Source organism: Artemia franciscana, chromosome 12 (assembly GCF_032884065.1).
Source record: "Artemia franciscana chromosome 12, ASM3288406v1, whole genome shotgun sequence".
NCBI classification, from domain to species: domain Eukaryota; kingdom Metazoa; phylum Arthropoda; class Branchiopoda; order Anostraca; family Artemiidae; genus Artemia; species Artemia franciscana.
This window is the reverse complement of record NC_088874.1, coordinates 8,678,397-8,695,279: the sequence shown is the minus strand read 5'-3', so window position 1 is coordinate 8,695,279 and position 16,883 is coordinate 8,678,397. Positions and strand designations below refer to the sequence as shown.

General features: G+C 33.6%; 1 protein-coding gene across 1 annotated transcript in view; it reads left to right on the top strand.

Moving 5' to 3' along the window:
• LOC136033637 (CD109 antigen-like) overlaps positions 1-16,883 on the top strand; it is a 205,519-nt gene that overhangs the window by 131,867 nt on the left and 56,769 nt on the right. Inside the window, exons 7-10 of the mRNA XM_065714447.1 lie at positions 3,088-3,257; positions 9,519-9,699; positions 11,639-11,890; positions 13,776-13,925. Coding sequence (XP_065570519.1) covers positions 3,088-3,257; positions 9,519-9,699; positions 11,639-11,890; positions 13,776-13,925 — 753 coding nt within the window. The remainder of the gene's footprint in view (positions 1-3,087; positions 3,258-9,518; positions 9,700-11,638; positions 11,891-13,775; positions 13,926-16,883) is intronic.

Here is a 16,883-nt window from a genome sequence, read left to right as displayed (position 1 = left end):
TTTCTGGTATTTGTTGAATGTCCAAAAACCAAAATTGTACCCTTTAGTTTTCCCTTAAATTTTTATTTTTGTTGTATCTTCATTAAAATGAAAATGAAAAAAGGTTGTGTGTAAAAAATATTGTGTGTATTCTGCAAAGCGTTCACTCTTTGAAAAATTACTTAATAAATTTGTTTCTTCCTATAAAACAAGGAAAACATTGGCTTAAACATTAGCGGTGGGTACGCACACAAGAATTTATTATCTGGGGGACAAAGTTAAAAACAAATAATAAAAAAATGGATAAAGTATGTAGGAAACGTAGGATATTAGAGAAAAGTAGTAAAAAGTCACGACTTTAGAGTGGGGAGGGGCAGGTTTGAAGTCTCTATAAATACGTCTTAAAGCGGTGGCTTTAAAGATTTTTAGGAAGGACTTTCGAATAATGAATCATAGTCTCATGACAACTCAATAAATGGGTCATTAATAAGCTTCTTATGTGTCTACATTTTTTGCTCATAACTTTAATTTCTTTTTTTATAGCATGGAATTGCTTGTTTTTTTTTTAGGGGGAGGGGTAACGTTGGATGTATATCCTAAACACAGTAAGTTTTTATGCCAGGATTTCACAAACAGTGGCTGCCATTTTTTTTTAGACAGATCCTACTCATCTCAGGGTAGAGGTGACTACGAAAAATATCTAGTTGTTTTTTGGATGTAGAATGTACGTATTTTTTTATTGGTTTTCATAGTTGTTTTAGGATATTAAACAAGTATCTACTTATGTCATGCTAAATATATATATATATATATATATATATATATATATATATATATATATATATATATATATATATATATATATATATATATATATATATATATATATATATATACTATCAACTTTTGGCTGACATTGTAAAAAAAAAGCAACAAAAGTTCCTATTTACTTTAAGTAAAGAAGAACTAAAACGGGAAAGTACAATGATATAAATAGTATGAAATCTACAACATGCTACAGAGGATATCAAAATCAAAACGTTTTTGGATCTCTGGACGAGTCTTAGGTTTGTTCATTCCTCAATACTGTAATTTTCTAAGGTTTTTCTTTTGTTTGTATCAAAATTCGTATATTTTAGATCAGTATTACATTTTCACCAGTGTTGCCATGTTATAGCGGGAAGTTAATAAGCAAAACTAATTAGTTAAATTTTAATAGACAGAGGACAATTACGAAGAGTATTCAGAGTTAAATTATCCTTGAAGATGTTGCTGACCCAAGTTATATATGCATTATTTATTGACATGTAATACTAACTTTGTATCAAATAGTGTGTTATAAGTCTTCATAGACCTATCAGTTGTTTCTAGATATGGAGATTTTTTTTCAAATAAGCTCTCTCCCAAGATTATATGACTAGTGGTTTGGTACGATCACCCAAAAAAGAAAAAAAGGATACGTGTCAATGCTCACTATGTGAAAAGCTGATTTTCCTTGTTTTGGGGGGACTGTAATTTTCCTATAAAGAGGTGGTGGTTCCGCCAGCGGAGTTTTTATTTCGACTCGTCACCATTGAAGGGCTTCAGGCTATTTCAGAATTTTTATAAATTTATTTTTGCAATAAACTTATGACTTTGACTTAAACGATCTTGCTCAGCAGGGTCGCCAGTGTAGTTGGAACTGGTTGACAACGGCGTCAGTCTTCTCCAAATAGTCCTGTCCAGGGATAAGGAGGGGGCCTCATTTGGGTTGATGTTGCGATTGAGCAGACGTTGGTTTATTACATCAGCCCATCTAGTGCGTGGCCTTCCTCGAGGGCGTTGATAAACTTGTGCTGTTAAGATTAATAGAAACAACAGTTACCATTCCTGAATAAGCTTCAAATGGGAATTTTTTCTCACTTTACAGTTTTTTTTTTCTCTCCAACGTGTTTTTGAGTTTTCTATTACTTTACGCTAGGGCTTGTCGTCGTTGCAGCGTTATAATATCTTGTCAGAAGATATATGTGTTAAATCATCTTGTTTAGGAAGCTGAAATCTTTGTCAAAAATTGCTTTTTATTTTAATATTATCTTTATTACTTATAGAAACACGTAGAATTAAGATTAAACAAACAAACAATAGGGAAATTTTTCCAAGAAAATGGAATTCGATTCAGTGGATATTTCGGCCCTGGATATTTCCAAGGGCCGTCTCCAGCACAACACCAAAAAAATATATATGTACATAAAAACTTGCATCAAAATGTGAAAATTAAAACTAAATGTTTTGGAAAACTTTTTGTGGTTTTGTCGGTATTTAAGCATAAAGATTAGCTTTCAAATTAGCCCTTAAACATCTCCCGATGATGTTTCTGTGCCCCACTAGCGGCAATTAAAAAAAAGAAGAAGAAAAAAAGACACTGTTTTCCATGCCGAAAAGTGGTTTTCCTTGTTGCTAAAGATGCGGGACTGTAATCCTTTAGTATTTGGTGCTCGTCTATGGTAAGTCCTGTGGCTCTGTTTTCATTACGATTTGACACCCTTTTTGAGGTGTTTCAGGTTTTTTTTTTTTTCGAAATTCCCATAAACTTTGTTTTTAAGCGCGCTGTTAAATGTTCGGTTACTACGGGCTAGAGTTTGTTCTTTACTAGGTTGCGTCTAACTCCAAACCACGATATTGTCGCACTGAATAGGCTGGGTACTTGGGGTTGTAATTTGTGCAGAGTAAATTCAAATGGGCTTTTGGGTGTTTGTCACTATACTGGCAAATATCAACACCTGGTGAAATACTATGATTAACTTGCAAAATGCAGGGATTTACTAGTGTTTTTCAGAATATTAGCTCGTAATTTTGTTGATATGGGGTGGATATTTTTTATTGAGTCAGTGAAACCAAGGATTCAACAGTCTTCGAGTTTGTATCTTAACTCATACATGAAGTGAGTAACTAAAGTGAGTAGTTTAAAAGAAAAGAAGTTTTTGTTAACTAGTCTGAACTCTTGTCTTGCAAGACTCAAGTCTCAAATCTTGGAGAGGTATCCTCTTTTTTCCTCCCTGGGGGGGGGGGGGTGAACATTAAAAGCAACTATCATATAGTGAAGTGTAACAACGATTTTATATTTTATAGGTTGCAATTTCTCATCAAGACGGATCGATGCTTTCAAAAGTTCTGGCTGATGGATTAGAAATTCGCCCTGTCGTTGCTTTGAAAACTGGCGGGACTAGGCCTCTTAATCCTAGGAAAGGAAAGCCAAGTGCTGATAGTCCTGGAGTATGGGAAGTCACTATCGACTTGAGGTCTGTTGCAATTTTAGCAATTTATACCATGTTTTAACATGATTTAACATGATTTAGAATGTTTACACATGCTTAACATGGTTTAACGTATTTATCATGTATAAGATGATTTTCTCTATTTTTTAAATTGATACTGTAAATACCGTATTCTGGCAATCCTGGAGTATGGGAAGCCTGAAATTACCTGTAGTAGACCCCTAATTGTGTTTACTACTCTCAAGGGTATCACAAGAATGTTGTCAGTACAACCTCCAATTATAGAGCACGGAAAATTAGTATATAACCAAAGTTTTTCAAGGACGTTTGGTGCTACATTATTTCTTTAATTTCTTAATTAAGAGATCTTGTGTCACTGAACTATATCTTTGATTCTTTTATTCTAGGCTTTTTTATACAAACAAATTTAACGGCACTGACAGATTTATGTTACAACAGACACTTCATGACAAACTGTGCGAAGGTACTTTAACCTAGGGTAATTTAATAGGCGTTGGGTGAATTTTCATTGAAAATATCTAAGTTCAACCTTCCTCAAATTCGATAATTTCTATTGATGAGTCCAACCTCCTTTAATCGATGATATTTGATTCCCAACCTATTTAGAAATTTCTGTTTTGTTTGTTAAAGTGTGTTATCTCCTCTTTACACTGCTTACTTTACACTATCTTACTCTTTGCACTTTACACTTTACTCTTTACACCTGTTCACATTTTACTCTTTACACTTTACATTGGAAATCGGAAGTTTTAATTAAAAAAAAGCTGTTTTTGCTGTTTTTTGAATCCTTAGGAATTGGTTTTCTGTATAAATAACTTGAATAATAGCGAAACCCATAGAAGGGTGTTACTTCTTCTTTCAAAAATACAAAATTTAATATTTTTGTATAGATAGATAGATAAATTTATTCACACGACAGCTCAATTGGGCCTTGGTGACTTACACAAAACAAGCGAAAAAATACAGCAACAAAACATAGACTGAAAAGACATCAAAACTAATTATTTAAGAAAAATCATAAAGATACCTCATACCTACCCTACTTCTAAAAATTTCTAAAAAAGCTTCTAAAAAGTAACACCTACTTCTTAAAATTTCCAAAATCCAATAGCCCCCCAAACCTCCATGCCAAAAATTTCCAAACGCAACTCCCTACATTCCTCTAAGAAATGATGCAAAGAATCATTCATCTCTTCCCACATAAAACAGTCTGAAACTTCTACAGTAGGGCTCTCTGATATGCTGAATTTGATGATATGATTTTCGTTATGATCGGTTACTTTTTGGGGGCATTTCTTCCCTCTTTTGAAAAAGAGGCAAGTTTTCTCGTGGTCGTGGTTTTTATGTGTAACATTAAACTTAATGAACTTGATGTATTTGGTATCAGCATAAAAAAGCCAATTTTTTTTATGTATTAATTTGTATCAAAATTCTTTTTTTTAGAAGTATCGGTTGCTATTGAGCTGAGTCGTTCCTTACTTAAAGCTAAGACACATTGATAAAAGTGTCATATGAGGGTATAATTTTCATTCTAAATAGATGAGATGGATTCAGGTCAGAATCGTATGTACAACAGGGGTAGTTATTTTAACAGGGGGTGCATATTTTCAAATTTTACTGTTATCACTTATGCAAAATTTGAATATATTTATATATTTAAACACATTAAATACCTACACGTTTTTTTTTACAAATTCATTGACTACAAACTTAAATATATTTATAAATTTTAACAAAAGCGATGACTCTGTGCTGATAGAATATTCAGATCAAGATTGTATCTGCCACAGGGGCAGGTCCCTCGTGGATTACAGTAAAAATTTCTAATAATGTTGGACAGTCTTGCTGTTTGTTCTTTTGTTAACTTAAAACGTTTTTTTCAAGAAAGAAACGACTTACCGGAATGTAAAAACGGGACAGTAAAACGACCAAATAGAGAAGAAATATTACTGGTCCCGTAGCAAGTAAGTCTAGTTTATCCCCTGTTAAAAACCAACCTCCATAACAAATTTTTTATTCATTCAAAATTTAAATTTACTGGATCTTTAGCGTTGCTTCCTGTTGAACTGCATCCTAGCCCATCCTTCTGATGCATGGATATGCGTCATGGAAAAATTTTGTCGATCTTTTTTTCCTTTTTTTTGAAATTGACTTTTTACTTTAAATCAGAGCTTAGAATGAAATTAATATATTCCAACTGTAGATGCACTCCATTATCAGAGGCATCGTTCATTCCTGCCACCTCCTTGTACCAAGTGTCTGCCTACCCGAAGCAGGAATAAATTTGAACTATTGAGATGGCGTACCCGTCGTTTTACAAACTGTTCTTTTTTTGTCAGTGGATTTAATTGTTCGTAATTTATTCACCTTGAAGTTTATTGATGATGTAAAACATAGCCTAATTTAGTTGCGGTCGAGGCCAAAATTATGAAAGCTATTTTTATTAAATGAATCTTGAATTATAAACCAACTGTTGATGAGAACCAAGCACAAGAATAATGCAAACCAACAGATTAAGCTATAATTCTATTGCAATGCCGAGTTTTTTTTTTTGCTGAAGAGTTTTATTTAAGGTTTATGCTCTTTGTGGAACATAAACCAAAAATATGCTCCCAAATCATATGTTTTACATGATCAGAAATATGTTCAGTATGGTCACAAAACCATATATTCCCTGTGAGAATGGTATTATAACACTCCTATAGATGCAATGACAACTTGCAATGACAAGACTATGCGTGTCTTAACTTTAGATACAAGCAGAGGAAAAGAAGAAGAGATTGCTGGTTATTTCCATGCCAAAAAATGATCTTCCTTGTTGTTCAAGCCAAGGGACTGGGCCTAGGCGACACCAATGGCTGCTAGGTTGCAACCACGATTTTCTTTTTTTTTTTTTATTGATGTTAGTACTTTGAATCAGAGCTTAGAGTGAAATAAAGGCATTGCAACTATAGATACAAACCATTATTAACATTGATGAGAAATAGGTACAAGAATAATGCAAACCGACAGAATAAGCAAACTCTTGTATGGAATATATTGCAATAGATTTGATTAAATACGGGTAGATTATATTAAAAAAACAACAACTTAATTCCTTAAGCTTTCGCTTGTTCGGAGTATATCAACCCCTTAAACATATATAATATCATTAAATGTAAAAAAAAAACCGAGAAGGAGAAGAGAAGGAAAGAAAAAAACAGAAGCTCTGGGTACTTGTATGATATATGCCTTACCTAATGTTCTCCTAATATGTTTTTCAGACACTCAATCCTAATGAAATATACCAAAGTAAGATAAAAATATAATACTGTAAAAACAAATTGAGGCTATATATTTGCACATTAGGTGGGTGCGGGGGGGGGAGGTAATATATAGTGGGTCTGCATGCATAATGTGTTAGGTACAATTATCGTGTATATTATGCAGTAAGAATTGTGTTCTATCTTCACACTCCAAATACTTTACCCCCAATCTCCCTAATGTACAAATATATAGTATTTTTCATCTATTATGTCGCTTTTCTTTATCTTGTTTCACGCTAAGCTGAAAGAAACTGACAAAAAAAAAAGGTTCTATAATGCATCAATGAATGAACAACTTGAGCGGTAAGGCGTTTATCTTGCAAGTACCAAACACTGCACTTAGGTGTGCCTTGTTTACCTCTCATTCCAGGTAATCTAATGTCAATCTTAAATTCTTGGTCAACCTGCCTGAGACTCTAGGTGGGCGTGCCTTGCTAAAAGATAACAAAGAAGTATTGGTTCAATATGAGAGGCATACTTACTCCCGCCGTTTGCTTGTGCCATTTAACCAAACACTTGGAAAATTATAGATTCTATGACCACCTTAGCTCTATGACTATATACCTTAGTTCTTTTGCCCTAGGAATGACGCATGGACGGATAATAGATAGACATACCTATTAACAAATGAACTAACATCATTTTTATACAATCCTAATAAGGGGATAAATGCCAGATTTGCCTCTCATTCAATCGGACTATCTGTCTTGGCTTTTTCTACAATTAGCCATGGCTTGATGTCCACTACTATTCGATTTTAATTCACCGGCTCCTGGTTGCAACAACCCTTCCTACCAACAATTCATTCAAAATATCAAGGTTTTTTTCTGAAAAGTTTTTTTTAAGTTTGTCTTTCTTTGGAACATAGGGTTTTTTGCCCCTCCTGTAGGTGTAACGTGCAATGAAACTGCAAGATACTTATGCAAACAGCTTTATTTGTTTCGGATCAGTCCGCTCGACGAGCCAGAATTAAAATGTTAACATGACTAATTTCACCTTCCCTTTTTTTGCTGATTTGCTGTTTGCCTTTTGTGCTGATTCAAAGGTTTTTGAATTCTTTTTTTTTCTATAACCTGTCAACGACACACAAAGTCGAATTCAAATTACGTCAAAAGCGCCGAATGAAGATAAAACCAACAAAATTAAATTTAAAGTTTAGGTTCAAATTCGAGTTTTCACTTTTCTTTATTTGTGTTTCACATGTTGAACTAGCGGCCGAGTCTTTTATTTTCAGTTAAATAACAGAAAAATTAAGAAAATTGGTCGAGGAGTGATTGATTTTGTGAAGCAAGGAATCAAAAATCTACTCGATTCAAAATGTTAACATGAATTTTACCAAGATAAAGTTTTAAATTTGCTTTTCAAAAAGTACTTTTGCTCACGATTCTTAAACAACTTTTGGCACAATTTTCAGTGTAAAAAAAAAAAAAATTAAAGGCAAATTTTAAAATTTAGATTCAATGGATGGATAAACTTTGATTTCAGCTATCGAATGACAGTAACAGTGTTATCTTATGTTTAAATACTAAAACCATAGGACGGAAGAAAAATACGGAACAATTCTTACGGATGAAAGAAAAAATAAATAGTCCCTTTTCCCCCCTTTGCAATAAAAATAATTTATAGAGAACCCAAGGGTCATCTAACGTAATTGTTATTTTTGTTTAGCAAATAATTAAGGAATGACATTTAAAACAAAATATACAGTTATAAATATTCAAATTACAATCGGCAGTAATACCTATGTTGCATAATAAGGAGTTCCCCGTCCCAGTATATGCAGATACGGCCCTAAGAGACAGCACTGATTTTGATCTTATTCAAACTCGAAATGATTTAGATGAAATTATCCTGCATACGGAGCCCGTATTTGTTAAAACCCAACCATACTTCCTCGTTCAGCGAGACCTTTCAACATCCAGACTCAAAGAGAGGAATGAGGGAAAATTAAAAGATGTGAGATGTGTGCAGTTATTGTAGCCGCAATTCTGTTTTCAAATAGCTATTCGATGGAGAGAATGGCACTAATCTGTAATTTACTTGTTCAGCTATCTGGGCATCAACACTAGCCAGATCATTGGCCAGTGTTCATAGACTCCTTTTAAATTAGTTTGAAGTCCGTGTTCTTATATATTGATAATGAACTTCCATGAATACATTTAACGTAGGTCACTAATCTGAAAAAGACCCATGAAGATATGAAACTAGTTTTAAAGAAAAGGCAACGTGGAAAATATGAATGGAATATAGGGCGATTTAAATAGCACAGCCTTATTGGAATTCGTTTATTTTTTGAAAAAATGAACATAGGATGCAAACACTTGCACAGGGAACATAATACCAAGGACATGAAAATAAGAGCATTTTTATCCCCCCTCCCTCCGGACCCACTTTAGGGCAATTCACACATCGTAAGCGTTGCGACGATGAATCGTTAGAGTAGATATTAGACGCCTTTTGCCCGTAAAATTAATTTTAATATATGCTGATTCCCAAAGACAGTGTGCCTTTCAAAGGAAAGGTACAGATTCTTAAGTCGTTTGGTTCCACATATTTTAGGTTATCTTTTGCTGGTTTAATGCCCACGTTTCCTTTTTTCATCATTTCCTTTCATTTCCATAACCGTTTCCTTTTTTCACGAGGTATTACCGATAACTGCATAATGACCTTTTCTCCTATTTCTTTATGATATTTTTTTTTCAATTACTGATCTAATTGATGATGTATTATCCTATATTCATTTATTCATTCAAAATTAATTGTAGAAGGCTATTTGGGCGAATACGCAATAATTTTTTGGGACAGGGGGGGGGGGGATTGGTTATAAAATATTTTGTTTGATCATTTCAGTAAAAAGTGCCCATACATTTAGGATTTTGGGGGGTTCTGATGATCTTCCCCCCTCCCCCCTGTGCAAGTATCTGACGCTTGATACTGAACTTGCTTTTATTCTCCTCAGGTCTGAGTTGGGAAGGGACAAACAGGCCAAAAAGCTTGTTGATGAAGTAGCAGCCCTCAAAGCTTCAATCGTCTATACAGACGAGAATTCCCTTCAGACTTCTACTACAATTCAGTTAATCACCCAATTCAGCCCTGGTGACAAACATCTGAAAGTATTGACATCAACAACTCACCCAACTGTAAGTCATATTTTGATTGTGTTTTAGGATATTAAACAAGTAATATTAAACAAGTATCTACTTATGTCATGCTAAACATATATATATATATATATATATATATATATATATATATATATATATATATATATATATATATATATATATATATATATATATATATCTATATATCTATATATTATATATATACATATATATATATATATATATATATATATATATATATATATATATATATATGTATATATATATATATATATATATATATATATATGTATATATATATATAATATATATATAGATATATATATATACATATATATATACATATATATATATATACATATATATATACATATATATATATATACATATATATACATATATATATATATATATATATATATATATATATATATATATATATATATATATATATATATATATATATATATATATATATATATATATATATATATTAGCGCATATATAAGTAGGGTTTTACATTTTGATTTATAAATACTTATATTAATCTAATGTGAGCATGGGGATAAAATTTTATGCCCCATGAAAGGTTGATTCGTACTAAAAAAAAAAAAAAAAAAAAAAAAAAAAAAAAAAAAAAAAAAAAAAAAAAAAAAATTCTTTAAAGCCTTCAATCGTGAGCTTCAGAGCCAGATCTGAAAGTGCTGTTTGTAGGAGTCAAAGTCAGTATAATAGAAGAACTGTATTGCAAGAACTTAAACTTTCAGCTGGACATGGTTTTTTAGCTTCGCCTGGCTTATGAAATTTAGGGGTTTCGTGGGAATTTGTTTAACTGTATGCTACCCGGACTCACGGTGGCCGTAGAGTCATACCGCTGATCCCCACTCTAAGCCAAAGGATTGATAACATCAGGATTTGAACCCCCCGCCCCGAAGGACATAGGATTGCAAGTCCAGCGTGTCATCAACTTGGGTAGGGTGGCTATCCCTAGTAACTGTATTGAAATGAATTCTTCACTTCCTAATGTTTTAAATTGAAAAATACTGATTGCGCACCAACTGGCTAATGAGATCAATTCTTTAGCATATATACCAATAATGTATGCAGGGATACTTGTAAGAGGTGGAGCTAGACAACAAAACAATTAACCAGATTAACGGAACCGTCATTTTGTTAGTTCCTTTAAAATGGGATGCTGGCAATACCATATTAACATGAATATTGAATTAAGATAAATTGAACCACCTTTCCTCTGTACCCTGTAGTTGGTATTATCCTTTACTGGTTTTAAAACCCTGATTTATGTGTAGTCTATTTTTATGCTGTGCTACTGTTTTGGTCAGTTTACCAAAAATCAACCAATATTCATATGACATATATTTTCGGAAAAGAAATATAAATTCATTTAATAATTTTGTCTTAAAAAGAATACAATTTTGAAGAGATGCTTTTATTAAAGAAATATGTTTTTCCTCCTAATTTTTTCAGAATGTACAACAAAAAAAAATTACTGAAAGATTTGTCTCTAAGAATTAGGGCCAAGATTTAGTTTAGAGTTACAGATAAACTTTCAGCCATATTCATTAAAAAAAGAAACCCACAAATTGTTTTTTTTTGCAGAAAGTTTTTGGTAAACTATACCTTAGATCTCGGCTCCTCCTGTACCTCTGAAGGCATACAGGGCGTCAGCGTAGAGCCTTCAATCATCTCTCACTTATTATTATTCTCACTTATTTCTCTCACTTAGCTGTCACTGATTTTTTTTTTTTTTTTTTGTCAGGCAGGAGAACTTATTAATGATGTGAATTAAATCTATTGACTAATTGAATAAGTAAACTTGACTTTATGAAGGAATTTATCAATGATAAAGATGATCCTTTTCTAAGAGATATGAAAAAAAAATTATTCTACTGACTGGTGCTATTATTTCCCTTGGTCATTTTTTGTTTTCCAGGTAGGAGAATTTATTATATTCCACGTTCGAGCAAACTACCACGTCGAATCCTTCAGCTACGTTATTTTGTCGCATTCCACCATTCTCTTGACTGGTAGTGAAGAAATGACTCACCCTGTGACGACCTTTGCCGTATCTCTCAGTGCGGAAATGGCACCTATTGCTACTGCGGTCGTTTATCATGTTGATAAAACTGGCCAAGTTATCGCTGATGCTTTGAATTTCCCAGTCAATGGTTTTGCTCGAAATAATGTAAGTATTATAGATCAGTGTTATACCAGCATTATAGGTAAATTGCAATGTTGAAGCATAGACAAAAGGTAAAGGATGCAGATATCCAACTAAGTAATTTTTGGAATTTGGTGCTTTTACTCATCTGTCTTTATTTTCTTCCAAAAAACTTTTGATGAATGCTGCCGGTTAAAAGCAAACTAATTCAAAACTTACAAAATAAATTCAAGAGAATGAAACGTGACGTATGAAACAATCATAAATTGTCTTGGTGATTACATACCAGTTTTAATCCTATGATTGTTTAATAATCAATTGTTAATTACTTAATTACTTACTAAGGTCCCGACCATCCTCGTTGGACTTTTTGGAGAAACTCCTCCTGCTAGCTCATGCGTAAGGACTCGATGCAGTATTCGGTTAGGTGCTAATTGGTAGTTATCACGTATCAGGTATGTGATAACTGAGATAACTTGACGTTGCCGAAGTTATCTATCCATCGTTTTCGTGGTTGGCCTCGTGGACTATAGCCATGCAGAGACCCATCAAGTGTGATTCGGCTCCATTCGCTTGACGTGTCCGAGCCTGCGCAGTTGCTGTTTCTTGATGTTGCTGAGAATGCTTCAGTCGGCTGGAGTCTTTGGCGTACTTCCAAATTGGTGATGCGCTCGGTGTATTCGATTTGAGCGACACGATGGAGACATATTATCTCAAAAGCTAAAAGTATTCTTTCGTCCTTGGTTTTAGGTGTCCATTTTTCGCATCCATACATAACTCTGGGAATTATTAAACTGTTAAATAGGCACATTTTACGTGATCACTCTCTACTCTTCTACTGTCTACTCAAAACAGCCATTTTTGATGTCATATCATATTTTATGATGGCATTAATAAGATGAATTTGTAAAAGTCGTGTAAATATGAAAATTAGCTTTCTAATGAGTTTTTGGACATTTATCTATGATGATCCTGTGCCCCACTAACAACCAAGAAAAAAAAAGACCAAAAATGGTAGGAGGTGCATCACTTATTGCCCCTCGAAAAAGTCTCTTCGCTAGTTGTTCATTGTGGAGGACTTTAGTTCTCCTGAACATGGCTCCTGACATGATGATTAATATGGTGCATTTTCTATTCCGATTCGACGTCATTTTGAGAGGTTTCAAGCTCTTTTAAAATTCCTATAAACTTGTTTTTGCAATAAACATTTACTATTGAGGTTTACAAGGAAAAAAACAGTTTCTCGTTGTATTGTTAATAAACAAACAATTAATCAATTGAATGAATTGACAGTTTAATAAACAAGGGAACGTCGTTTTCCAAGACACGCCATGACACAAGGCCATGGTAATTCCAAGGGTATACTTTTTGCTTCAATCCAATGTCATTTTCTAGGGGTTTCATGCTATTTTGCGGAATCCCCTTAAATTTGTTTTCAAAGTAATGTTTTACTATTAATACTAATTTACATAATGTTAATATATAAAAAAAAATGCCCGTCATTTCACCTTGAAGCTAAATAGCCTTAGAACTCAAAATTCCTGTAAAATCTGTTGAGTCTTTATAGGATTAAGTTTGAAACTTCTTCTCTATAATTCGTTCAAAAAAGTTAACATGTAAGAAAAGCTACCATCACGCTCTAAATGCCTGGCATTGTGCTGATTCTTTATAGGCTTAATTTCGCAACTTCTACTCTTTAATTCATTCTAAAAAGGTTTGTTAACATGTAACAAAAAGTGTTGATTCTTTATAGGCTTAATTTTAAAAGCTTCTTATCTATAATTCATTGAAAAAAAGTTTTGATTTGAACATTGTCCAGCAGTTCACCTTCTTGATGGCTTTATTATGCAAATTTATACTCTGCGATTCAGTGAAAAAATCCTTTTAAACGTAACAAATTGTCTTTCAGTTTACCTTGAAGCTAAATCCTCGGAAAGATAAGACTGGAGACACCGTTGAAGTTGTTATTTTAGGAGAGCCGGGCTCTTATGTTGGACTCTCATCTGTGGATAAAGCTTTCTATGGAATGCAAGCTGGAAACGAGCTCTCCTACTCAGATGTATGTGCTTTTTTTTCTTCTTCGTTTTGTCTCTTTGTGTATTAGAGGATAATTCAAGATTGTATAGGAAAAAAAGAACATATAAATAGCAGAAAATCAGGTAATTTAATAGTAGACAAAGCGTCTTAAAATGGATTGATTCTATTATTGATACTTCACCAAACCTGTGCTTAACGGAGGATGTACTCTTGCAAAGTTCCCAAACATTAAGGAAATACAACTAGAAACGACACAATATCCATAAAGCAGCCGATAGGTTGGCGTAGTTAATAAGTGTTAAGTTTTTACTTTTTCTTTCTTCTTTTTGTCTCTGATTAGTGCTATGTACGGGAATAACACCGCTGCGGTTAATGTAGGAAATGAGGTTAGAGGTTAGCTGTTGGTTTCGTCTTAAATTAGGCGTTATGCAGGGTTGCGTTCTATCCCCTTTTATATGGATCATTCTGATGGATTTCATTTCAAGGAGCACAGGAAAGGCAATGGGAGGCCACGGAATCAAATGGTGGAGAAAAAAATCTCCTGGATTTAGATTATGCTGATAATTTCAGCATCCTAGATGAAAGTGTAAGCAAAATGAATGAACTTTTAGAGGTTTTGTTAGCTCCTGAAGCAAGAATAGGTTTAAAAATAAATGTTAAGAAGACTAAGTCACTAAGGCTAGGAATAAGTGAAGATGAAAACGTGACGTTGGGTAAGGAAATGATTGATCAGGTGGACGGGTTCACTTACCTTGGTATTATTATTAGCAAAGACGATGTGAGCAGTGACAATTTTAAAAATAGAATGGACAAGGCTCAGGGTGTCTTTTCATGGTTAAAAAAGTTTGAAAGAACAGGAAAATAAGTCTGCAAACCAAGATTAGAATTTTGGAGTCTACAGTGATGACAGTGGTCAAATATGGCTCTGAAGCATGAGCACTCTGAAAAGTGAGGCTTTCAGCTTCAGGTTCTTATAGCGCTGATAGCTGAGTGGTTATCACACTAGACTTGAAATCCTTTGTCCCTGAGGACAGGGGTTCGAGTCCTAGTGTCACTGGTTATTTGGTCTGAAAAGGATGTCACTCTGTAAGCTTAGCCAGAAGGATATGCGAAAGCACTGGATGGCCCCAACATCCATTGCACTTCCTGGCTTAAAAGTCATGAAAAGGAGATAAGGACCGTCGGTAGGAACTCTAAATTCCCATGCCATATACTTTACCTTTAAATAGCAGCGGTAAGGACGTTGAAATGTCATTAAAAAGCAATGTTTTGCATCATAAATCGGGTTTGAAAGAGGGGAGAAGTATGCAAAATAATAATTGCCTGATAATGTACATTGACTGGGAGGAAACTGAAAGGTAGCAGAGAATTGATTTTTGAACAGGTCCTTAATTTGATTTTTTAGGAGAGGGGTGTGGGGTGGCTGGATCTGGGTTTCTCGTGTTTTTTTTTCTATCGGTATTTTGATTTTTGATTCCTCTAAGGGTGTGGAATTTTGCTTTTGGAACCCTTCTTTTTCTAGATTTATCTTGGGAATAGTGTTGTGTTTGTAGGTTTTTATATAGTTATGGGAATCTGGGTATTTTTTTTTTAATTTAGGCTGGATTTTATACGTCTCATTAGCCTGAGCAAATTTAACGGCAGGATTTACCCTATTACGTAGCCTATTACGTGAAAAAAAAAACACTGATGAAAAAACAAAAAATTTTACTACGTTATTATTTTACATTGTTACGATTTACTAGGTCTGGTGGAGAAACATACTATTAGTTTATCTTACGTTAAATATGGTGATTAGTTTGATGATTATTAATCTGGTCGGAGGACACATTGATAATTCCCATTGATTCTTATGGTTTCCCATCCTTATGAATATATATGTTGTTCCTTTGAATGTCCCCCTTCACCTCTCATATATGTAACAAGAAGGGGTAATCGAAATTCTAGTCATCATTCTCTGTGTAGAAAAATAAATTTCTTGCCAACTGAACTCTTACTGCTTACTCGACCACCACTATTTGACCGACAAGCTAATTTTTCAGAAAATTTGCATACAGCAAAGTTTTATACAGTAGTTAAAGCACTAAAATACATAAGTACTAAAGTACTTAAGAAAAAGAACTTAAAGTACTAAGTACAAAAATTAGCTAAACTACTGCATAAAATAGCTACTGCAGAAATGTCTTCTCTTCTACCAAGATTAAAGCATTTTTTTTCTAGATTTACTAGCTGCTTTTCTGACTTATATCTTTAGGATATTTTCTTTTATTTTCTACACAAAGAGGCTACAGTCTTTAACACCACTCTATGCACCTCCTACGCGCCATTCATTTGCATAGACATGATCAGAATAATAATAATAGTTGTAAAACGACTTGATTCACTTCGGGTTTTTATTCTGATGATAAACAAAAATCAAACCGAAAAAACTTTAAAGCTAGCCTAAACTAAAAAACCTAGCGTAAACCAAAAAACTTAGTCTAATGTCTTTCACTCATGATTTACACTCATTACATCAGACATAACGTTAATCAAATCTTGGATCAAATCGCCTTCCCTTTTGGTTTGTTTGCAATTTATTTTCGTAGGTCTGGTTTTCCAGCGTTTTAATTTGTTTGTTATCTCCAATTTCTTTTTTTTCTTTGTTCTCCTTTTCACTTTCAGCCAAAGCCTTCTTTTTACTTGGTCTTCCCTTTGCTGGTCATTCCCCTCCTCCTTCATCAAAGCTTCTAGTTCATCGACCTTAACCCTGAACCGTGTTCCTGAATAAATTTTTTGCAGTAGGAGGGGGGCTTGGCTAAGGTCATGCAAACTTCTGATTTTTTGTATTTATATTCTTATCAATAAATATTCTGCAAATTTTACCCTGTTATTGTGTTCGGATACCCAATACCTCTCGAATATGTAAAAACGGGGCCATCGAAATCCTAGCCTACAAATCTGTGGAATAGAAAAACTTATTTTTCGCCAGCCGAATCAT